The 25752-nt window shown below is 39.9% G+C and overlaps 1 protein-coding gene across 3 annotated transcripts in view; it reads right to left on the reverse strand.

Moving 5' to 3' along the window:
• Positions 1–25752, reverse strand: part of adamts18 (ADAM metallopeptidase with thrombospondin type 1 motif, 18) — a 60458-nt gene that overhangs the window by 16538 nt on the left and 18168 nt on the right. For all 3 annotated transcript variants that reach the window (XM_085414126.1, XM_085414035.1, XM_085413958.1), the window contains 10 exons: positions 25374–25511; positions 25130–25283; positions 23632–23727; positions 22876–23024; positions 11422–11594; positions 10458–10588; positions 9836–9959; positions 9293–9537; positions 2037–2157; positions 1108–1234 (listed from right to left, as the gene is read on the reverse strand). In XM_085414126.1, the coding sequence (XP_085270252.1) occupies positions 1108–1234; positions 2037–2157; positions 9293–9537; positions 9836–9959; positions 10458–10588; positions 11422–11594; positions 22876–23024; positions 23632–23727; positions 25130–25283; positions 25374–25511 (1458 nt within the window). The remainder of the gene's footprint in view (positions 1–1107; positions 1235–2036; positions 2158–9292; positions 9538–9835; positions 9960–10457; positions 10589–11421; positions 11595–22875; positions 23025–23631; positions 23728–25129; positions 25284–25373; positions 25512–25752) is intronic.

The following is a 25752-nucleotide window of genomic DNA, read 5'->3' on the forward strand; positions in this document are numbered from 1 at the left end:
GCTTGCTGCATTGGTCCCAAAATGCACTGTCTCCTTTAAAAATGCATGCCATTAGGCTCAGTGTCTAGACCAAGGAGATAAAACACAGCCATGGTTTTGCTACTGAGAAATGCAGGAAGCTTTGGGCTGAGTATATATGAGAGGGTATGCACAGAAATCAGCAGTCGTTCAGAGCCAGCTTTGATGTCTTCTTCCTGCTCTTTAGCCTTGCTTTTCTTTATTTTTTCATCTCAACCCCAATGTTTCCTTTTTAGTTAAATCATTGCCTAAAATTTGTTTCTTTTTTTTGCATTTGCATAATTTGATATTTAGCCTAAAATGTCACAATCCATATTAAAAATCTAAAGAGTTTGCATTCTAAGATGTTGGTTGCTTTTAACTACATTTCCACAATGAAGCCCTCTCTTTTTGTTATTTCACTACAAACACTGACAGAAATATGGACATGACCTCTGTGACTTCAGCGGTAGATTCAGCTCAGATGAAGCATGAGCTCGGAAAGTTTCTTTCTAGTGATCAAAAACAATGTAGCATTTTTTCTCATATTTTGCATTTTTAGGTCTCAGGATCATTAACGGGTTAAAAGGCCATGTTAAAATTGTTTAAACTAAATGGTCTAAATGAAAGAATGAAAATCATCAGGGCATACATGTAGACAAGAGATCAGTTACCAACACTTGACACTCACATGGAGACACAGCTGGAGAAAACACTTCAAGGCAACAAAGACTTATCCAAAAGAGCACAAGATGCAGTGGGCTTTCATGTGTTTTCTCAAAAAAAAAAAAAAAAAAAGTGGGCCAAGAAAAGACGAGGATAGTGACAAGAAGAACACAGGCTGAGCGGAGTGCTGGCTAGCCACAGCAAATAGACCACAGGCAACCTCTAGACAGCTCAACCACAGTATTTTTGTGTGTGTGTGTGTGTGTGTGTGTGTGTGTGTGTGTGTGTGTGTGTGTGTGTGTGTGTGTGTGTGTGTGCGCACCTATTAAAAAAAAAAAAAAAACAGCGCCCTAGGTTCCTGAAAATTTGGCAGCATAAAGACACATGCCACATATCCCACAGCCAACTGTACACATAGAAATTCTTTGACCCACACACACTTACTATGCAGGGCAAGGCTGCGTATTGCAGAGATGGGAGCCCAGTGCAGGCCTGGTGTGGGGATTACACATGCTGGAGTTGACCTGAGCCTTCTGGTCCTGCAAACAGATAGCCTTGGTTGAGATACGACCTGATGGAGAGACAGGGAGAGAGAAGCAGAGAAATCGTAATGTGTTTCTTTCAGGTAATTAAGGATCTTTATTTTTCATCCCTGCAATGTGGATGCATTTAAAGTCAAATTTAAATTTTCTAACTGTCATGAATCAACACAAAAAATATGTCTAGAGGTCTGCCGGCTGTCGCAGCACCTAGAGGCATGGCAAATGAAACTACATGTACCTTAAACACAACAGCTATTCACTAACAAGTAAGCTGGATAGTAGCTGTGAGTCTTTCAGGAGAAAGTCTGACAAAGGTGCTTTTCATTAACCTTAGCACATTTCCTGGAACACTGTTCATCAGGGTATTATACACAACACAAAAACAGCCACACACAGAAAAATCAGACCTATAAACACACACACACAACTTTTCCTTATCACTTTTAGTACATCTGCACATATTTCTGCCTCTCTTTTATTGTAAGCAACTTAGATTCTGTTGCTATGCCATTCAGGCTTTTCATCAGGGGCTGATTTGATGCATTCCAAATCCTGAGCAGATTTTAAAACGCTGGGGATTTTGTTTCAAATTGAGATGTTAAAAGAAGTCTTCTTAGTTTATTTGCTATTTAATTGATGATCAATTCCATCAATTCCAAGTTTGAAGTCTTTGCTGCTACATTGTCAATTAAAGTAATAGCTTGATTTGACTGTTGCAGTTCAGTGGTGGATTTTGGCAAATGTTAATTTAATTTACTTATCCTGTGTACAGAACTCCTCTAGTTTTATCCAGGCATCAACAGATGGACATACAAATAAAAACTGCCTCACCTCCGGCACAGGGAGCAGAGCAATCCGAGCGCACCACACCCCAGCTGTAATCAGGCTTCCTCTCAGTGCGAGGCAAAGTGTACTCCCATACCACACCCGGGTTCTTTCCCTGCAGAAGGATCTATCAGACAAGAAAACATTCAGTCAAAAAAGGTGACAGCTGTGTAGAGAAAGTTTATCTTTTAACCTTTATTTATCAAACTGTAAGTCATCCACCAGGCTACAGCTGCGTTTTCCCAGCTGCTCAAGGGAGTGACACTAGCAACCTTTAGATCCTTCCTCAAAGCTCTAAGCCGCCCTTTGTAGCTTAATTTAGAGAATATAGCATTACTGCATACTAAACAGAAAGGAACACTAAATATTTAAGAAGCTAAGTAAGGCAAATATTTAGCACTGGTTCATCTACATGTCTTTTCAGCACCAAACCCACGTATTCCCTCAAATGTCGACTGATTATTAGACCTCCAGTAATCCATGTATTATGTCTTGCGCATTCTAAACCAAAGCAAATTACCCATTTGTTATGAACCCCACTGTAAGAGACTAAATGCAAGACAACCGCCAATGTGATTAGCCTATTTAGGCCGTTCAAGTTTACTCGAGCTGCTCGACAGACTACCTACTAATGAGAAGATTCTAGAAACCCTACAAAACGCTTTATTCCATTTCTACTCTGAACTGGATGAGCACACTTTTATTTGGATCATATAATGCTCATGCAAGGGACAATTTCCATTTTCTTTTGTGATGTGTCTCTTTTTTTTAACCACGTCCTTTACACAGCCCAGTGATTCTGAGGTACCTTTTCTGCACAAGAGATTTATTTGAACATTCAAGTCAGGCAGAGACTAATGGATGAATGAATGCAGACATGCCCATTACAGGAGAAGCATCAGGCTATCATTAAAACAACCCCATAAGAATTCCCTGCTGCGGTGAAAAGTTTTGCTTGACATGCATTTACATAGTCAGCTCCTAGTGTGTTATTTTAAACCATTTCAAAACACTGCACTGGATTGTATTCAGCATAGCTTTGTCTCTTTTGCATCCAACCACGGTTTAGTCCAGGTTGGGTAACTATTACTCCTCAGCCCATTTGGCAAAATGTATTAAGTCCACCTGTGATTCTTGAGAAACATCACAGTCTATCAGCATCTGGGATAATGGATTTTGACAGGTGTATTTTCTTTGGGGTATTTCCTAAAGTTGAAAGGAATCTACCATCAACCATTCAACGCCAAGCACCTCCTGGGTTCAATCCACATTAAACAGCTCTGGGACGCTTCCACTAACTTAAAAATAACCTTCTGATTGTTAACTGTCCAATGCATAAAGTCAGCTATTGCAAGATGGGGGACAAAAGGAGGGATGTAAATCTATGAGCAAGCAGATACCCAATGTCAGAAAAATGTATCCGTAAGTCAGTGTTTTAAAATCAATACTTCAATTTAATTTTAGTTGGGGCAAAAGTGGTTCTGATGTCACATTTTCTACTTAAGATCTTTCTCAACATCTATATGGTTTAAGTGTCTTTAGGCTGCATTTTTGCCATCAAGTAACCTTAATTACTACCTACGAGTCAAATCAGCAGTGGCAGACCATGTGGAGAGTGTGTGGAGGACCCAGGTGCGGACACAGGCGAGGAGACAGAACTAACTTTAACAAAAGGCGAGCCTTTATTATGGCTGATATAGGGGCAACATAAAGCAGCAAGGACAGAGGCGAAACTAAACTAGAACCTACACTGGGAAAACTTTGACTTAACTATGACAAACTAGGAAGACTGGCAATGACTATGAACAGGACCTTGTGCAGAGTGCATGACGAAACAATGAAATACATGAATCACTAACAGAAGCATGAACTGCACAAGAATCCTGAAACTACTTAACCTGACACGACATGAGGGATGTAACACAGATGACACGACGACAAACACAGGAAGACTGAGGACTTAAATACACACATGATCAGGGGAAGTGGAGACATATGAGGACACAGCTGACTAGAATGAAACATAATGACAACACAGGGGAGAGAAACACTAATTACAATGAACAAAACACAGACTCTTCCAAAATAAAACAGGAAACACAGAGACATAGACATGACACAAACTTGACAACAGGAGCCACACAGACATGAAACATGACAAGTGGACGCACGGACCAGGGAGAGATGACAAAAGGGACTAAGAAACAAAGGACTAAACTGCAACCTAGAAATCAACTAGATGAGTTAAACTATAACACAAATGAATACAAAAGATACATAAAAATTCAAACACTGGGTCACATGACCCAGCACCGTGACACATTCCTAATTGTTTGAGATACTAAACTTTAGTATCTTGCTAAAGTGATAAAAACTGCAGACTCAACAAAACCACATAAGGGTTGGCCACATTTTAACACCCACAGTTTCTTTGTCCATGCTACCAACACCAACCAAACCCAATGCCATTGAAAAACTGCCACCACTAACCACACAGGGACATTGTGCTTATCCAAGCAAACCAACTTTCTGCTCTTTCACCAAACAACCACCAGTGATGTGAAACAGCAGCTACAAAAACAACTCTGGTCAGAGTTTTTATAGTCACTTTAGTAGAGGACTTAGATGCCCTTGAATTGTTCAAGCTTTCCAAATCACTGATCTTTCTTTCCTAAGAAATGTACAATGTTTAAAACACCCAACCAACCACAGTGTTCGCATTTGAGGAGACAAATAGAAACAATAGTTTCAGACAAACCTACCCACCGCTGCTTTAGTTTTTGATCATTTAAACCCAAAGCTCAACCTTTCAGTAACAACTAAACCAATACGAACAAAAAACAATCACCTACCTACCACTATTCAAGCCAAAATCAACAACTTTCTGCAATCAGTAACAATACCAGCGATAATTTCAATGACTTGCATGCTCCCATTTAATAGACAGAACACACACTGGCCTTGTGAACTCCTTTGTAGTCAAAGCAAACTTACAGAAGCAGCAAAATATTGCCTCAATTTAGTCACAAGACATGAAAACTGACCCAAACTCTACATGAGCCTTATCTGCACTGACACACTAACAGCACAACGCAGAGGGTTTACTCAGGGGGCCTCCAACAGACGTGTTAGTGAGTGCATGTATCATGTCCAAACTGTTCAGACGCACTGGTGATGATACCAGCAGGGCTTGTGACTGTGCTAGCAAATACAACAGATGAGAAGCTTTTTGCAGACGGAAGACATTTTCCTTCTACCATCACATCTTTAACCACCAAATGCAGTTTAGCATCCATTACCATCCATACTACGTTTAGTCTTGTTACTAGTGTCGTTAGCATTGCAAATGTGGAAAGATTCATGAGTGTTTGGGTCTTACTGGCAATATAGCTGTTTTGTCGTTTACGTATGAGGATGTATTGTAAGTTTCAACTAACATAAAGTCCCTAATTCTTTTTTCCACATAACTTCTGAGAAATCATTGCTCATTAAAATATAGTTTACATGTTGGGAACCTCTAAACACCAAACTGCCAACAAGCCTTGAGTGAATCTGCTATGGCGAAGCAGCTCAAAGAATATGTCTTTTTTGGCAAACATAACAGTAAAGTTTTGAGTGTTTCACTTGCTAAATGTTCACATTATTATTGTTGTGTAACTTGAAATCTTTTAACCAGTATATTTCCTAATGATATTGTTCATATTTGCACCGATAACTCACCTGGGGAAGTTTTGTTCCTATTTGTTTCAGTGATCAGATTATTAGACATAAGTTTGGGAACCAGGGACACAAAGGAATTCTTTGCATTTCCTGGTGCTAATAAACATACATCAGACAAGGACATGTTACTGTGGCAGATGGTTAGCAGAATTAAGGGTTTCATTTTCAAAAATGCTTTAAAATGAAAAGGAAAAACATAGCGAAACAAATATGGAATTTAATTATTAAGTAATAAAAATCATAGCTCAAGATGGTCTTTATTGACTTGAGTTATCCTCTTTTTTTGGGCTTTAGGAAAGGAAAATGTTTATTATCGTCTTTGAATGACTTTCAGTGGCTACAAACATATTTAAGTTGTGAAACTAATGTGTGTCTAGCTTCCTAGAGTGCAACAGCAGACCACAGAGTGTATTGGTTTCACAACCCAACAATCACAGCACTCGTCAAGTCAGCTGGGATGATGATGAATTGCAATGTGGTGGACTCAGATATCAATCTCACAGCGTTTTGTGTTGGACTGGCATGACCCTGCTTCCCATACCACAAGAATGCCAATTCCAGGGGGAATAATCCTACTTGGTATTCACTTAGAGCTCCGGAAGCAGCCATATGTTGTGTCTGTTCCTTCTACCACCTCCTGTGAGCTATTTCTATGCCCCCTTCCCTCATCCTTCCTACCAGCTAAGCAGCTGTGCAGATGTGGACACCTTGTCACAGTTTACTTCACACTCCTTACCATTTGTTTTTCTTTGAGCGCTTCAAGCTGAGTGAGAGTCTGCAAGTGATCCGTGTGTATATCCTCCCCCATGTGCTCTCTCAGATTTTCTGTGACAGCACCAGTTAAATAGAATGTGTGAAACAGATGAAGAGATCTGCGCTCTCCTTCCATCATTTGGCTCTTTTCATTTGCACTTAAAGTCCTCGTGCCCTGACCTTAACTTCTCACATCCAGAGTTCAATTGCAGAATTCTTAATCTTTTAATCTCACTCTGCATCCTCTCTCTTTCTATCCTTCTCCCTCTATCAACCTCTTTCTCCTTTTTGTAATTTCAGGACATACTTATAGAGATTATGGTCATGTCATCTGCAGATCAGCTGCAAGCCATCGCCGAGTCCACTGCTGGACAGATGTATGATCAGAACACACAGACACGTAAGAGGAGTACCATCAGCCTAAAAAAAAGGAACTTTCTTTAAATTATCATTTTTTCAAGATAGGGCACATTTGTGTAGTTATTGCTATTATTTCTTTTGGTTAATATGACACTATAGTGAGCCAAAGACAACTGTTTAGACGTAACATTTTATTAAATCTCTTGATCCACATGCAAAACTTAAAATTACTGTTTCCAAAACGTCTGTAACGATCCTTCGCTGCATTAGAAAACTTTGTACATATTGCTATAGACAGAAATCAGTATGTAAAGTGTGATGGATATGATATGTGACAGATTCATTTTACTGTTTGTGCTGCGCTCACAATTCAAAGCAATTAACCTGCCAATAGCAATGTCATCATAGTCAAAAAACTATGGCTCACATTCCAGCCCACTCAGACCAGCGTGTACAATCATCGTTCAGTTATTCTTACTGACATTGTGTGTGTTTATAGCTTACTGGGTATGTTTGCAGCTAGTTTTGTATACTTTGTTACTGACTGACAACCCTGATGTCATTTATAATGTCACTGTCACTAATCTCACGCTCTCATAAAACCATACTTTTTTGTTGATTTTGTCAGAAAATCTGTTCGGGTCTCTGTGATCAGTAGCTCTTGTGCTTATATTGTCAAATATAAGCACATGGATTTTTCAAGAGTTTGCAGTGGTCAGTATTTTAAACATTTATCTATCAGCCACTCAGGTCATGGAAAAATACCTCCCCAGCACACAAACCTAAAATGTTTTCCATTCTCTGGCATCACTCAGGGGATGCTCTAAACATAAAGTGGAGCTGAGGTGGGGTTTTCTCCTATTTTTGTACTTAGACTTGGTGAAGTCTAAGTACTAGGAACCACAAATGTTTGTACAAAATTATTTGCTTATCTATTTAGAAAATGGTGAGTAATTTATATGAAAATATTGTTATCCTGTTGATTAAAAAAAAAAAGAATAGGGAATTGATTTAAAGTTTGTGGAATGTATTTTCTGAGCATTATCTGTACCAAGTTTGATGACAAACCTCCCAACAGCCGCTGAAATGTTTCTCCCTTACACAAAGTGCCGATCAGTCAAATAATCCAGCACTGCTATTCTTTAAGCTATGTCGCCAACCACGACTGAAACTAAGATGCACGTTATGTGTGCATGTCTCTGCACTTCTGCAAGGGTTCATCTTGCAAAAGGACAACAATGTGCTTTTCAAATGCCAACTACAACACAGACTCCACTAAACTGCCCACAGACCAAAGCCTCTTTCTAAAAAAGCTATATAAACACGGATGTTTCCTGATGGCCAAACAAGTAACCATCCAATCCAAGTACTTTGAAAATATCACACTGGTATTCCTGTTGGATTTACAGCCCAATCATTCCTGTTTTAACCACAGTATTGCAGTAGCCCAGGGCATTGAGGGGAGACTAGATTTTACATGAATATCACCCCCACCCCCATGGCAAAAAAAAAACTGTCTGGCTTTCACCTGGTTTTCACTTCTGTTTTCACAGCTGGAGTTCAAAGGTCAAAACAAAATAAATGCTTTTGCGGACAAAGTTATGTGAGAAAACATCCTACACCTCCCACCAGCATTCACTTAAAACCTCAGAATGACTTGGCCACTTGTTGAATATTAGTTTTGCTTTCAGGAGGATACCTCTGTCCAGCATCACATTTTGCTACTTTAGGACAGGTAAAGACTCGTACTCCCCTTGAAGCTCTGGTTTCTAACACACCACTGAATACAAACATGAAGCAGAAATATGGACCACCACATAATAAATCTTCTGCTTTACTGTGCAGAATATCTCACTCCAAGTAACCATCTGATTTTATGCTTTTCTTCCTACCCACTAAAGGGCCGTTCATGTTGGGATTTTACTTGCTCAATTTGACTTAAATTGCAACGCTACAACAAAGCACAGGGTCTGCATTAACAGCTGTGAATATATGTCAATAGATATGAACATGTGGCTTTGTTTGGACTGGAGTTTGGCAATAGGGTGCCCTGTCTGAATTCTTGTGTATGATACAAGTGGATTACAGAGATCAGTTAGTACTAAAATAGTCCCTGTAGGCTGCTAGCGAGCACAGTAGATGTGTTCAATGTGTGCCCTTTAATCGTTTTCACTGTGACTTAGATAAAAATGTGTCCATTCTTTACAAAGCACCCACCCATTTCTGGCATAATCAGACACCCAAAACAATTAATTATTCACAGAAGATTTGCAGGAAGCTTCAACCAGTCTTTTTCTCCATAGCACCAAACTTCTTTCATCTAACCCTCATCATGTCCAAGCATTAAAAAGGAGGTGCAGCAGATCCGCCAAAGACCCCTGTCACTGTCAATTGCCATAGACGGATGTCACCCAGCAGCAGCGGCTTACTTCAAACACCAGCGTCTCATTAGTCGGTCCAGCAGCATACAGGCTCTCCGGCTTGTTGAAAGAGCGCTGGTAGTCGAATACGGTTCCACCAAAGTGGAACTTCCCTGGCCAGTCCACAGTCCACTCCCCAGTCAAGTAGTACTTCTTTTTCAGGGAGCGGACAGCCAGGTAGCTAGTGGAGACTTCCATTTCCTGAATGTGAATACTTCTAGCCCCAGCTGGAACTGTCACCATGGAGTAGTACTCTGGTTTCAAAAAGAGAAAGAACAACAGCCAACACTAAATCATTATTAGCTATTATTGCTGTTCTATAATCCTGTCATGTTTCATCCTGCTAACATCATCCAGATTTTACCATGGCTTAACCTCTTCTGAGGTGAGTCAGTCCATTATCCAGTGGAATTATGTGCATGTGTCTGTCTGTGGATTTTATTTTTTATCCTTGTTTCTTTGGTTAAGTCTTCTTTTGTATTGTAAAAATACTCAGTGTACGCCACCTAACATGTTCAGACACACTATTAACAAGGACAAACACAATCTTACCGTTAGCCCGGTGTTGCAGAGTGTACCGGCCTTTGAAGAACTTGCAAGTGGAGTTGTCTCCCTTACAAACTCCACAGGCATCCAGAGAGGCCTTAGAGCTAAGAACTTGGTCACAACCTACAGCCTAAACACACACACAAATGCATGTTTGCCATCAGTGTGAATGGAGCAAAATGAGCATGATAAGCTTGTTTCTTGAAGTGCATGTGTCAATAAAATAAACTCTCCAACTATCAACAAATCTATGCATCAAAGGGTGATAACTCAAGAAGAAAGACTACAAGATGAATATCACCTTGACTAGAGAAGCAGCGTTACTCTGAGGTGACAACAATTTTAAAACGCTTTCATAAAGAGCTCATAAATAAAGGCAAACAGAGAATACATTAAAATAGTGCAAAAGTGTCTTCCCAGTGCTAAGTAAGCCAAAGAAATTACTCCAAAAGATTTTTTTTACCCTTTTTCCATTTACTCAATACATTTGATGCAACTGCACATACTGATTATCTACAGACAACTGCACTGTCTTTTGATTCTGACACTAACTGTGCCTCTCATACAACCACTAGACAACAGAAAACATTCACTTTTGGAGTACAGTGAATCCACAGAGCTGATATACCTCACACACTCCATCAATGCAGACATCTTCTTTGTGGTCAGAGCAGGAAGTGCCATCTTTAACTTTGCTGGACATAGCAAAGAAGAAGTCATAGTCTTCTGCAATGCAGTACAGCTTGCAGATGTCTTCATCTGCACAGAGGAGAGGAAGAGAGGTATCATTAAGAATGATGGCATCACCTGTAAAATGCACAAACTGTTCTTCAAGTTTTATTGTCTGGTCAGTTTACAGCTGCAGAGGCTACTGACTCTGCAGGTATGCACTAAGACTGAAACACAAAAGACAGCAACTACGAATGCACCCAGGGGTATTCATATGGGGCTACAGGTTTATTTTGTAGTTCAGATCAGTTATCACAGACAAGTCTCTACAGCCGTCTTTGATTAAAATAAATGACGATGAAGGTGACTTGGCCCAAGGTCCCAGAAGGCAGTTCAGAATCTGTTCCTCTCTAGATCACCCCCCATTCATCTCCAGCTTAAACAGGCCTGGGACGACAGCCAAACACACGGCTCTCCTTCACTGCACTCTCTTTCCCTTGCTCTGTGTAACAAAGCTGGCCCGCAGGCTTCCTTTTTAAATCTATTCTCGGTGTGTCAGAGGGTGCAGGTGGCTACATGTCTTCCATGCACATTACACACAGTGATAGTTTCCTTCAGCTTATTGGCCCTAATCATTGCAGCAGTAAATAGAGGTTGGCATTACAGAAACTCTTTTTAAAAGAGTTTTGGGGAAGCAGAGCGGGTGCAGAATATAAAAGATCTAGAGAATTAAGACAAGCAAACCTGCCCTGAACAATCTGCAATTCTCTGTATATTTAAAAGCTCTGTGGCCTTTAGCCAATGAATATAATGTGCCAAGAATACAGTAAATCACTGTATTTACTCATAATCCACAAGATCTACTGTGTATTTTGTATTTTGTGTCATTTACTTGTGGGGATTGTAAGTAACTGACCACCTACCATCCACTTTGGTGTAGGGTTTCCACTTATAATACCAGCCCCTGAAGGGCTTGCTATTGTACTCAGCGCACTGTTGGGCACGGAAATCCACAGCATTGGGAGGGCATGGACGAATATTACACAGCTGGTTGAGACGGCTGGGGCCTGAGCAAAACTTGCCATTGTTCTGTGGCCTGGGTAGAAGACGAGATAAGACAGAGAAAAGGGAGAGGAATTACAGGGAAGGTAGATTTGTTTAAGTGCTACAGGACCTTTGGCAATATATCAACAGCACTAACGTGCCAGAGCAGTTCACGGGAGAGACAGCTGGTCAGTGGAAAAGATCCACCCAAATTTTTTCTTTTCAACACATCTAGTTCTCGTTCTATTCATATAACTTTTTCAATGAAATCCCTGTACACCTGTGAGAAAGCTGTAAAAGCCATCTTGCAGAAGCAATAATGATTAACATGCAAATGGAGTACATAAAAAAGTCTGTACATTTAAAAGTAAAAGACTATACAATAAATGAATGGTCATTTCTTGTAGTCGAGGAGTTGGATGGGAGATAAATGGTCAGGTGTAAAGACCTTAGCTACTTTAACAAAGGCCAAATTCTTATCGTCAGATGTCCATCAGAATATTCCTGGAAGTATTTGGCACAAACCATGAACCAGGGAAAGGGTGTTGTCCTGGAACAGGTCTGGTACATTGTGACTTCGACTTGCAACTGATAGTATTTCAAGGATCTCTTATTAATGTCTTATTAGGGTCTAGCTGAATAATTTAGGGTGCCTTACATGGTATACTGGTATAATAGATAGCACAATATAAAGATACTGTTAACAGCCCTATGTGGTTTTAAATTGGCCGTAGGTGTGAATAGTTGCCTGTCTCTCTGCTTTAGCCCTGGAATAGACCAGTGGGTTTCTCACAGTGAAACCTGCCTCTCATCCACTGTCAGCTGCAATAAGCTCAAGTCCCCGTGACCATAGTTAATAAAATAGTTGGCTGGATGGACCTTCGGAAATCCTGCAGAGTCCTCGACTCAAATGTATCCAAGCTGTTTGGCAGGACGTGAAGGACCAGCAGCACATTAGGCAAAAGTTTTTGTTGCTCAGCATATACCTCAACATATATCACACAATACACATATCTGTCTATTTTAATGTGTGTATTTAAAATATTTTAAAAAGTGTAACATTTATTTATCTTTGAAAAACATCAAGCTAGATATTTACCCATTCTAAATGGTAAATTTCACCAACTGGCTGCTGCCTGCAGCTTCAAGTTTATATCATCAAAAACATGCAGATTTTGTCAGTGATCTCTCTCAGCAAACGGTCAAAAATTCATACTAGCCCATAAAACTCGTCCTTTAAGCTTTGGAAGTTATTTATCCAAGTACTGAATCATTTAACTGAATAAAGTGGGATTTTTAACGCTACTTCATCACATCATAAGTCACATGCTTACAAGCTATGCTGAATCAACAATTTATATACCACATGAATAAAATCAACAGCTGATAAAAAGGAAGTGGCGCTTTAATGTGTCACCAAAATGATCAAACCAGTCACCACTTATTAGAAAACACAACCAGACTCTTGACATTAAGTGAACATCAAGATGCCATGTCAGACTTCCCAGGCTCTCTAAACCCATGCCAGGCATTCCAACACAACCACCAACAGAGAAAATTGAGTTTAGCTGTTTACAGAAGTGCGCACGCAGACACACACATACATACAGAGACTGGAGAACCATGCTGATCAAACACGTCTAATAAAAACAGTTCACTAAGTGTGACAATATAATGAAACACTTTGGCAATGGAACACAAACAGTGCCTAATAGAAACAGTAAACACCACAGGAAAAACTAGATGTATATTTCTTTCGAGTTTTCTGCAGCAAATGAAAATGTCTGTGTATAATGGATGTCAGCAAACAAGACAAGCAGATATCTGTTCTGCCCTGGACTCAATCACAGAATGACTTAGCTGCCAAGACTGATGGAACTCCATTCAAGGTGTGCCTGTGTATATGTGTGAATTTGCTGTGTGCCAAGCATGCATCCCTTGGTGAGAGGGGGATTTGGCACAGGTTTTGCACTCCTGATCTTATTAAGACTTAGCAGCAGACAAATGCAGCCCATATGGTAATGTGCTTACGGCAGGCCAGCGGGGGTTTACGGTGTATACTCCATCAGTCAAGGTCTCATGATCTGAGAATCACATAAGATGGGCTGTTTACTCGAGAAGGGAGTTGAATGCACTTCATAGACTTTGTACAAGTGGCCCCTAAGTTTCACAGCACTCTTTGTCTCTCTTCCTTTTCTCTTTATCATTCTTTCCTCTCCTATCTGGATGATCCAGTATCATTGCAACTGTAAATTTACTTCTAACAACAAGACAGAAACCAGATACAACAAGCCCCAATGCAGGGTCCTTATGACCCTGAAGGGTGTTTAAATGTCCCAGTAGCCTACTAAATCTGCCCAAAGACAGAAGCCGAAACCCCTGTAGTTCAGAGGTCACTATGTCTAGTCTTGTCATCTTTCTGAGTCAACTGCTCCCTCCCTGTCCCTCACAGGACTTCCCTTTCTGCAGTTCACATAAAAAATAGATCCACATTCTGCTGCTGTGACCCCTTTACAAGTCCACTGGGAGATTCCAACCAAACAATGGTCTAAGTACCATCATTCCCTAATCGTGTACCCTGTTGAAATGGGGTGTGCCAAAAAAATGCTCCTTATAAAACCAGGTCAAGATCATGAACCTAATCTCCCAGGCTTTTTGCTAAGGATTAGGATCTTTGATCTGGCAGGTGGTCTACAGGGAATGAAAGAGCAAGGACAGAGATGGAGTGAGGAAAAGAGGGAGGCAAGGGGAGAAGATTCATTTTCCATTTTGGAGCTACTCCTAGAAGGGAAGGCTTTAGTCGGCTGATCGGAAGCCTTGTACAAGCCTGAGCAAAACATACGTGCTTACCTTATAAAATGAATGAGTTTGTGCAGAATCAAATTATTTTAGGATCTGTTCCTGCTGACTGAGGATTCTGTAGCAAGGCAAAGGTTACAAGTGTCAGGGATATTTTCACAAGTTTTTAGTAGCACACCCCCAGACTATCCAGACGGTTCAGTTTAGGGGTAAAGATGATAACAGACACAGGCACTCCAATTCAGGCTAATCCTTCTCGTTCTGCCCAGATTAAGAGCAGAGGGGCCAAAATAATCACAGAGATTACTGGGGACAAACACACTCTGAATATCATGAGTCATGGAGTAAAATGTGACTCAGGGGTACACACTGCTGTCGGGATCAGGCTTGGGTCTGTCTGAATGGCTGAATTCTTTCAGCTGAGGATGGCGATGCATGTGAAACAGTGCTTTATACAGACAACCACAGCCTATTTACATTTAAGGAGTTCTGACAACTAATTGTGTTTATTCTGATAATGATATCATTACATTTCATTAATGGATTTAATGTTTAGCCTTCAACATCTTTCCATCCCCTCTCTGTTTGTCTGACCCCGTAACTCAACGGTTGGTAGCATCAATCCATTATTTTCAGCAGCTTCTCCTACAATGCTTTGCTTAGTTCTACAAGAATGATAAATGAACTTGGCAGATAACCTGACCCTTTTCGGTCTGCCAGTCATGGTGTATAATGTGTATCATATGAGAAGCAGCCTGTCTCTTTGATCCCTCGCAGGGATTAGGAGACGAGTCGGCTGTGATGGACAGAACAGACACATTGGTGACTGCCTGCTGTTAAGTAAGCAGTGATGAAGCCGGATGAGTAAATAAGACACTGTGTAACTCTGTGAATATCTTAATGGACTCCATAATAGAGTTGATATAATGAAATGGGTCAATGGAAAAAAATAAATAAATACATTTTTAAGGAATCATTTGAACACTCGGCTTAAAATTTGTGACATTTAAAATGAAGGCAAAAAAATGTAGTCAGATCGTTTTGATAGAACTGCAAAAATCAAAAATGCAACTTAAACTAGAAACTGATTGTGACAATGTAGTGGAAATCACTGTTTGCGGTTTACTCTGGAGATCATACTGCACAATGAGACATGCAGCACCGTACAGAAAGTTCAGTCCATTTCATTGATTCTTATTTATTATACATCAGCATCACAATACCAAAACAGGTACCATTTCTCCTTGCAGACAACTAGAAAAGTCTAATTGCATATTATTTCTATTTCCAAGTTTGGAAAAACATGATAACTTAATGCTGTTTAATGTGTACAGAGAAAAAGAATGAGACAATACAATGCATTTATCTGGCTTTGTGTGATTTCAGACACCAAACCACCTATTTCAAATGTTATCAGCTTATTAAATCACAATTGTTAACTGTAATCAGTTCTATAAATTCGAATTGTAAGTGCCTCTTTCTACTCACTAGGACTGCACAAGGTGCATATTACCTTACCCTGATTATAGAGGCCTCTTCTACCTTATCACACTGGTAACATTAAGCTTTGTAATGTAAGTAAAGGGTTGAAAGGTTGTATTTTAACATTAAATATGAGTTCTTCCTTACCCTAAACAAGTACTTTTGTTGCTGCTGTAAGTCAAATTAACTCCAATTACAGGTTCACATGCTACAGTGATATTAACTTGGTTTGTTTTTGTTTTTTCAAGTGAAATAGAAGTTGAAGTTGTGTGAATCCTAATACACAAGGGTAATAGCACTGGTTAGAGGGTGAAAATGTGTAACTTGAAAGGGTTTTATATTGCAACGGAAGGGCAGTTAGTTAGAAAAGTTAGAAATACTTAGACTTATGGTAAGAAATACAAGTAGTGATACTATGTGTGACATAGTCCAAGTCTTATACAGAGGTGCACATAAGTGGTGCGCAGGTGCGTCCAGAAAATCTTATGAACGCAAACGCGTACATAAGATTTTCTGGAGGAGGACAGACATTTGTTTAGAACTCTTAAAGATGTCGAAGAAGCAAGCTCCTTTAAGCAAGTATTCTGGTGTTCCTCCACCTCCAAAGAAATATCAGAAGGAGTCCGAACCGCAAAAGAAGCACGTATTCTCGGAAAAGTGGTTGCAGGAGGTGAGCTGGCTTCAAACAAATGATGAATGCACAGAGATGTGGTGCAGAATATGCAGTGAAAATCCCACTCTGACAGACAAAAACAGTGCCTTTTATATGAATGTGAACTTCTTCGCGTCTTTTATTTTGACAGCGAATGCGCACCTGCAGACCACTTATGTGCACCCCTGTGTGTGTGTGTGTGTGTGTGTGTGTGTGTGTGTGTGTGTGTGTATATATATATATATATATATATATATATATATATATATATATATAAGGGGTGCAACGATATTCGTATCGATATTGAACCGTTCGATACAGTGCTTTCGGTTCGGTACGCATATGTATCGAACAATACAACATTTGTAATTTATTTTATCAATTTTCCTTCTGACGATGCTGTCTGTGTTGAGCGCTCAGTGAATCTGTGTTCGACTACTCCGCCTAGGCTGCACTGTCCAGCGCAGATCCACTGAGCGCTCAACACAGACAGCATAGTCAGAAGGAAGAGCGCAGGGCAAGCTAGTGAGACAGAAGTTAAGCTCTCCTTTTAACATGGACCTCCCCCACTCTCATTCAGATCTGGCGTTTGGAATTATTTTGGTTTTCATGTGACGTATGACCCTGAAGGTAAGCGAGTCATGGACTAAAGTAAAACAGTATGTTGGATGTGCCATGCAATGCTCAATTACATTGGTGTGAACTAGTGTGTTAGCGCAGTTAGCTCGTTAACGTGTTGGCCGTCTAGCCCCATGCACGGAGCGATCGGCGGTAGCTCGTTAACGGAGATTTGCCGTGTTGTGGCGTTAACGTCATTTCAACGAGATTAACCTGAAAGCACTAGTGGGAACACAACGAATATGACTGCACATTTACGCCGACATCATCCTAGTGCAAAGACAAGTGGAAGCAGACAAAAAAAAGCAAGCATGCTACTAACTTTAGCCGAGTCATTTAGACAGCTGTTAGCACATGATTCTCCTTATGCTGCTGAGAATATAGCCCAGAAGAAGCGGATAGTATAGCTTTTATTTTGGAAAGAGACATTTCTCTGTAATAAACTCTCTTTTCCAAAGATGAGTGATTCCTCAATCAGATACAGGGCTTGCAATATCGCTAGCCCGACGTCCTGGAGCTAGCGATTTTTTCAGTCGGGCTACCAAAATCTATCTCTGCCCTGCCCGTCGGGCTATTGTAGGAAAAATATATGTCAATGCTTTTGCATTCTTTCAGAAATGTAGCTGGGTAATTATGTCATTGGCATCGGTGAGCCACTGTCAATATGTGACATATTGAAGTCGCGTTTGAATTTGCGCTTGTTTTTTTGCTTTCACTTTGCAATTGTGCGAACTGTGTATAGAGAGCGACAGCACTGATCTGTGAGTGATGATAATTTGTGCACCAATTCCTCTGACATCATTTTATCAATCGTTAGCTTACTATGCAAACATGACAAGTGAAATCTCCCGCAGCAAGCTTAAACATGTGAGAGGTTGATCGCGCAGAGAATCGCTGAGCTTATGTGAGTGAGTGTGTAAAAGCATTTCAGTTCTGCTGAGCCAAATAAGACAGGTCAGGGTGAAGAAGTGACAGCCAAAGAAAAGCTTACCACAAAACGGAGAAGTTATGACAAATCAGACTATAAGGCAAAAAGAAAGTGCAGCTTTATGGTTTCATGGACAAAATAATTTCTGTGGCTGCAATATGATGAGCTAAATAACCAGGGCTGCACATAAGTGGTCCGCAGGTGTGCATTCGCTGTCAAAATAAAAAACACGCACAAGGGTTAGGGTTAAATTTAAAAACTGTACTTTTGTATCGAACCGAACCGTGAATTTTGTGTATCGTTGCACCCCTAATATATATATATATATATATATATATATATATATACACACACTTGCAATCCTCTGCTCCAAAGGCAGAGGATTGCAAGTTCGATTCCTGCCTGGGGCGTCTGTATCCAGTAAGGGTCCTAAGGGCTAGACCCCCAGGCTAGACCCCCCATGCTAAGCGAGCCTACCGCGGATATGAGCGAGACAGATAAATATGGAGGCATGCCGGCTCAGACGTCGCCCGGATCAACAAGGTCCGCGTCAGGTGTTGAGGAACCAGGGCACACTGACGAGAAGTGGGCTACTGGAACAAGAAGGCATCGGTGGGCAAGACACGAAAACAGGGCGTTGTTGGTTGGAATGGTCTGCTCGATGATGTTAATGCTCTTCAAAAAAAAGCAATTCGAATCATCCACAATGCAGGTTATAGGGAACATACAAACTCACTATTTTTGCAGTCTGAAATATTGAAAATTGACGATATAGTGAAATTCCAAACAGCACAAATTCTATTCAAAGCAAAAAATAAAGAACTGCCAGGTAATATTCAGAGTATGTTTTTTTTGAAAGAAGGAAGTTATAATTTAAGGGGTTTTTGTAACTTCAAAACAATGAAGGTACGTACTACAAGAAAAGGCTTTTGTGTTTCTGTTCATGGAGTGAAACTATGGAACAAACTGAATATGGAATTAAAGCAATGTCCAAACATAAAACTGTTCAAAAAGAGTTATAAAAATATGATCTTCTCGATCTATAAAGAAAAGGAAAATATTTAAATTAAGTGAATGTCTCTATTTAAAAACAAACAAACAAACAAAAAATTCATGATGTGATATTATAGTATATAGTATATCAGAAATCTGTTCACTATTTTTATTACAAATTATATCAGTAAGGAAGCTGACTAAATATTCACTGATAATTTATGGCAAAGGGGTGGGATTAAATAAGTGTATACTTCTTCCCACTCCCTTTCAACATGTAAATTAATCAGAATGGTTTTTTGTATGTAATTTGTATAGTATTTTTTTTCTCTCTTATTTCTTTTCTAAATGTACTTGTATATTGTTCACATGTTGAAATAAATTACCAATCAATCAATCAATCAATCAATCAATCAATGCAGCACTACGGATGATACCTACAGCCACGCTTACCGAGACTAACAAGCTGATCTACAATACGGCAGCAGTGATCAGTGAGATGCTTGGCTATAAGTTGAACACCCACAAGGAGCAGTACCCTCCATGGAGAAGGAGGCTAGAGGGCAAGATCACAGTAGCACGGAGGGAGGTTAGCCAACTATGGGAGTTGCAGAATGGTGCGACAAAGAAGGCGCCTATAAAGTACAGCAAGCTGTCCATACCTGAGGCCTTGGAAACTGCCAAGCAAAGACTCACAGCCTTGGCCAGCCGCTTGAAAACGTAATCGGATCTAACATATACATATATATATACATATACATATACATATATATATATATACATATATATATATATATATATATATATATATATACATATATATATATATATACATATATATATATATACATATATATATATATATATATATATACATACATATATATATATATACATACATATATATATATATATATATAGCAAAAAAACAAGCGCAAATTCAAACACGATTTCAATATGTCACATATTGACAGTGGCTCACCCAATGACATAATTACCCAGCTACATTTCTGAAAGAATGCAAAAGCATTGACATATATTTTTCCTACAATAGCCCGACAGGCAGGGGAGAGATAGCCCCGGGACGTCGGGCTAGCGATATTGCGAGCCCTGTATCTGATTGAGGAATCACTCATCTTTGGAAAAGAGAGTTTATTACAGAGAAATGTCTCTTTCCAAAATAAAAGCTATACTATCCGTTTCTTCTGGGCTATATTCTCAGCAGCATATTAAACATATCAGGTCTCCATAAGGAGAATCCTGTGCTAACAGCTGTCTAAATGACTCGGCTAAAGTTTGTAGCATGCATGCTTGTTTTTGTCTTTGCACTAGGATGATGTCGGTGTAAATGTGCAGTCATATTCGTTGTGTTCCCACTAGTGCTTTCAGGTTAATCTCGTTGAAATAACCTTAACGCCACAACACGGCAAATCTCCGTTAACGAGCTACCCTATACAGAGGGGCTAGACGGCCAACACGTTAACGAGCTAACTGCGCTAACACACTAGCTCCCACCCATGTAATTGAGCATTGCATGGCACATCCAACATACTGTTTTACTTTAGTCCATGACTCGCTTACCTTCAGGGTCATACGTCACATGAAAACCAAAATAATTCCAAACGCCAGATCTGAATGAGGGTGGGGAGGTCCACTTCTGTCTCGCTAGCTTGCCCTGCGCTCTTCCTCCTGACCATGCTGTCTGTGTTGAGTGCTCAGTGAATCTGCGTTCGACTACTCCGCCTAGGCTGCACTCTCGAGCCTAGGCGGAGTAGTCAAATGCAGATTCACTGAGCGCTCAACACAGACAGCATCGTCAGAAGGAAAGTTGATAAAATAAATTACAAATTTTGTATTGTTCTTTTTTTTTCTCCCCTTTGGTTTTCTTTCTTTCTCTCCCCCTCTTTCTTTCATTCTTTCCCCCTGTCCTATCCCACAGTCATGTCTGTCCCGTTTGCAACTGAAAATAAAATAAATTCATAATTATAATAAAGGTCAATCAAATGGACCAATATGATGATCCACTTAAAATAAATCCTCTTGGCATCTTTCTTGGCCTCAAGACAACAATTCTGATGGCTATAGATCCAAACGGGACACAAAAAAATAAATAAATAAAATAAAATTGAAAAAAAAAATTTTTGAAAAAAAATTGTATTGTTCGATACATATGCGTACCGAACCGAAAGCACTGTATCGAACGGTTCAATATCGATACGAATATCGTTGCACCCCTAATATATATATATATATATATATATATATATATATATATATATATATATATATATATATATATATATATATATATATATATATACATACATACATACATATATATATATATATATATATATATATATATATATATATATATATATATATATATATATATGTTGTGCTGTTGTAACATGAATTAAGTCAATGTCTATGACTAAATTAAACTTTATTGGATTTTTCAGGTCAGCCTGTTAATTGGGCTGACAGTGACTCAGTCCAGGCTCTTATGCATTCGGCTGACAACCGTGGCAATCGTGTGAATAGCTACAAGAGAAAAAAAGCCGACATTATGAAGTCATTTAGACATTCAAGTCACACATATACACTTCGCATGGCTACAAGACATATGAAGGCAGCTGTATTTAAAAGGGCAACTGTGTCCCTGTCATGACAAAAACATTTCCCTGCACTTAAACACTCAGAAACTCATGCATGCTTATCAGTTCTATGTTGCAAAGCTGCTTCTTTTTGTTGTCAGTTCTTCCTCTTTTTATGTAGTATTAGGAAAACTTGAGATTCAGTCAATGGCTTGAAAAAAATAGAAATAAAATACTGAAGGCGTTATCTAAGAATCTGTCAGCTAATTGGCTGTGGCTCCAATAGATGAAGATGATTATTATTATTATTTTAATTGAGTCAACCATTCTCTGAGGTGTGTGAAGCAAACAGCAAAACCTCTTTAAACATAAGATAAACTTGCTAAAGAATGGTCACCATGGGATCACTTCTGATTTATGGAGTAAACACATGACACTGTAAAGGATGAAAAGAAGATTAAATGAATAATCACAAAATTAATCACCTTCGCAAGTATCCCATTGTAACCATGCTACAGAACCAGCGTGGGGGCAGGTGTTTAACCGTCTGCAGGCTGAGTCAATCACTTGCCACATTGCTTGATTGTAGCATAGTAATAGAACAACGGCAGTAAATCTGTATTTTATGGAAGCGAAATAAAGGTTTAAAAGATCTAGTAAATCTTTACGTGTTCGAGGGATAATTAATGAGAGATTGCGTGTTTGTGGTGAAATACAACATTAACACTGGAAAATTGTCAAGCTTGTAATGACATGAACAGAGTGCTTTGCTAACAAAGAGATATGCACTGTGGGATCTGGGTCTACAGAATTATGTAGAATTATATTTGTCTGAGTGAGCAGCAATGGGGGACGTTTGCTGACTATCTTGGCAGCTTTCAGAGAAAAGAGCATGCCATCAGGAGGTGTTCCTTGTCTGGAGCATGTGGAGAGATAGTCTGTCCGTCTGGACTGTCAGCCTGACTGATGAGAGCAGTTATCAGCACATGTGTGTGTGTGTGCACGAACAGAATGTGCGTACATAACTGTGCTGACAGCTACCTGGCAGCCAGCACTTTCAGGTGTTCAAAAAAAACGTAGAATACAAGGCCTTCAAGAATTACTTTCTGGCCCAAACTGCACCTCAGATTTGCACTGTGGAAGCAGCTGCGTGACAACATGAATCATTTTGTCGACTGTTTGCCTAGTTAATCTTATCGAAAGCATTAAAATAGAGGTGATGAATTAGATTAGGTTTTGCAAGTGTGTGCAAGTGTATGTATACCTTGGGCTGGTGCAGGAGCGCTCTCTGTACATGACACCTCCACCGCAAGTTCTGGAGCAGTCAGACCACTGAGACCAGGCTGACCACTGGCCGTGCACTGCTCTAGGACCATGCTCTCCATACTTAACACACTGACCCCTCCGACACCACTGAAGAAAAGAGTAGGAAGGAAATGAAAGAGAAGACGACAACAGAAATAGCATTCTTATCAGTACTTGAGTGTTGGCCCTGGCATCTCGCCTCTGTTTCCTGGTCTGGAGAAATGCCCAGCACCACACCTGGACATAGAGACTCTCTATCTACAGCCAAAATGCACACATACACATGCACATCTATTGTGCAGCAGACCTGGGTTGATCCAAGCCAAACCCTGCACTCACACACATCACCGCCTTTCACTCTTTCTAAATATCATGTTTCTGTGTGTACAAATCAACTCAATCCATTTGGGAGAGTAGTGTCCAAAATGTGCACCCATGCATGTACGAGGAGCATCGATGGTTACTTTGTCTGATTTATTTAATTATCTATGATCAAAGAAGTATTCAAATAAAATTAAAAAATGCAGTTTGAGCTGTCATCAGTTTGAGCTTAAAGTAAATCCTTGCATCTTTTTAAAGCTCTTTTAGGATTTTTTTTTCTAAGATGAAAGGATTTCGTTTGACTCAATAAAATGCTAATTATTAGGATGCTAAGCAGGAGAATAACATTCTGACTGCTGTGATCTTTCATATAAATAAGGAGACCATTCCTCACCATGTCAGGGCCACAAGTGGTACCTTCTGCAGCAGGCATGAACTTGGTCTCACACCGATGCCCTGTGCGATGACACCACAATGACTTGCAAATGTCCTGTCGAATGAGACACGCAAAGAATGAGACATCCATCAAACATGGTGTTTGCTGATGTTATTATCCGTGGCATCTTTTGGTTAAGAGTTCCTTTCCTTTTTCTCTTCCCTCTACCTGATTTTTGCCAGGACCACCATCACTTTGCTTGATAAGCCCCCACTGCCTCTGACAGACTTCTCCACAGTGCTTCTGTGTCGAGACTAATCATTGAACTTCTTTAATGAAACCGGCTATAATTGTATGTGTCATCTGACCCAACAATACAGAGACAGAGCAAGTGAGTGAGCACAGAGGGAGAGCTGGGGTCGAGAGACAGGCGGCAGAATCTGACAACTGGCCCAACTGCAACTGGCAACGAGAATGGAATCAGAAAGGAGGGAGTGAGGAAGCAGGACAGACAGCTCCCTGGTGTGTTCAAGACTTAACCTTATGCAGATCTACTTCACTGACATAGAGCAGGTGGGTGACCGCTATGGCATCATGCTGAAAGTCCTTGTACATGATAATGTCAGGGTCAAGAAAAAAGAGTGAAAAGTGTGAATGGAACCCTCAAATCCACTGTTAATCAGCATGCAGGTTAATATACCACCTGCCAACTCCTACACAGGTCTAAGAAATGCAAATATAGTATTTGATCTTTTATTATGGAAACATAGGAGGAATCTGGGGAAGTCGTGAACAGCCAAGGCGTCGTCATGTGGGCTAATGCCATATATACGACTTGGCAAAGTCAATTTCCCAGCAATTACAGCCATGCAAGAAGAAAAGCTTGAGGCATTTTAAATAAAATTTACATGTGAATCAACATCACTGAATGCACCTAGCATAAAGCCTTATACCAAAACAACAAGGGTTTGATGCAGACTGGGGTGGTGGTATAGGGACCCATTCAAATGATGGAATGCATTTTAATGAAGGTCAAATGTGTGTGTGTGGGGGGGGTTAAGGTTGCTGATGTAAAGATTGTGCTAGTTAATAAAGTGCCAGTTTAGCACTGGATCATTAAGTCTGTAAAGCAGATAAATTCCAGCTCCTATATGGTCCAGGGGTGCCCCCTTCTCACTACAAGGAACTGTAGCGATTCTCAGTGTTGGCAAAGAAACATGTGAAAAGTAAATGATTAAGGACTGTTGGTCCATGTAGAAATACAACCATGGTTAACACTTCTTTCTTTAGTGTAAGGAACTGTTGTTTGTTTCCTGGTCTGGGCTGTTATCAAATGAAAGATATAATAAATCACAATCGTTAAAGCCAGAAAAAATATGTTGTTGTTTTTTAATTCCCCCAGTAACTCAGCATCGTGTGCACCGCATGTTACAACTGTTTTTGCAATTGCAACATGTTGGGGGAAAAAAAGGAAATGGAGATCGAATAATTCTGACAAATTAGGTGATTACTTTACCTTGACGAAATCAAGACTGCATAGTTTGGCTTTGGAGCCAAACTGCCATTTGCACTGTGTGTCTGCTCCATAAAGCTGCCCGGGAAGCTCTTCGGGATACTTGTACTGACCGATCTGCTTGGGTTCATCCACTAAACAGGATGCCTGGGCTGTTCTGGTGAACACAGAACAGTACCTGTGTCAGTAAGGAGGAAAGCCAAATGCATGACTGGTAATTTTAACAATCTGCATTAACTGGGCTTACCCAAGAAAGCGGCTAAGGTACTGCCGACTGCAGGTGGACCAGGAAAAGACTCCATTGTTACCAGCGAGAGTAGGGGACATAATGTTACCCTCAGTCTTACGGCAAGGGTTTCCCTCCCCATCATGGATCATACCAAAACTACAGAAAATGAAGATAAGAGACTTCAGTCGCAATGAGATATACGGTAAATACATGGACTTACATGTATTGTAAGCTGTTTGTGAGTAAAGGGGAAGTTTATGATAATGATAATTCACATTTTGATACTGAGACAAATTATAAAATGTTACAGGATTTTAAAGAAAATGAACATGAATTCTTTAAATTGGCTTGATTTCACTCATTCTGATAGATTTCTATGTAAAGACCCTGCTGATGT

This window comes from Rhamphochromis longiceps, linkage group LG1 (assembly GCF_057381845.1).
Source record: "Rhamphochromis longiceps isolate RC_006_pf linkage group LG1, R_longiceps_female_GT1.1, whole genome shotgun sequence".
Lineage (NCBI taxonomy): Eukaryota > Metazoa > Chordata > Actinopteri > Cichliformes > Cichlidae > Rhamphochromis > Rhamphochromis longiceps.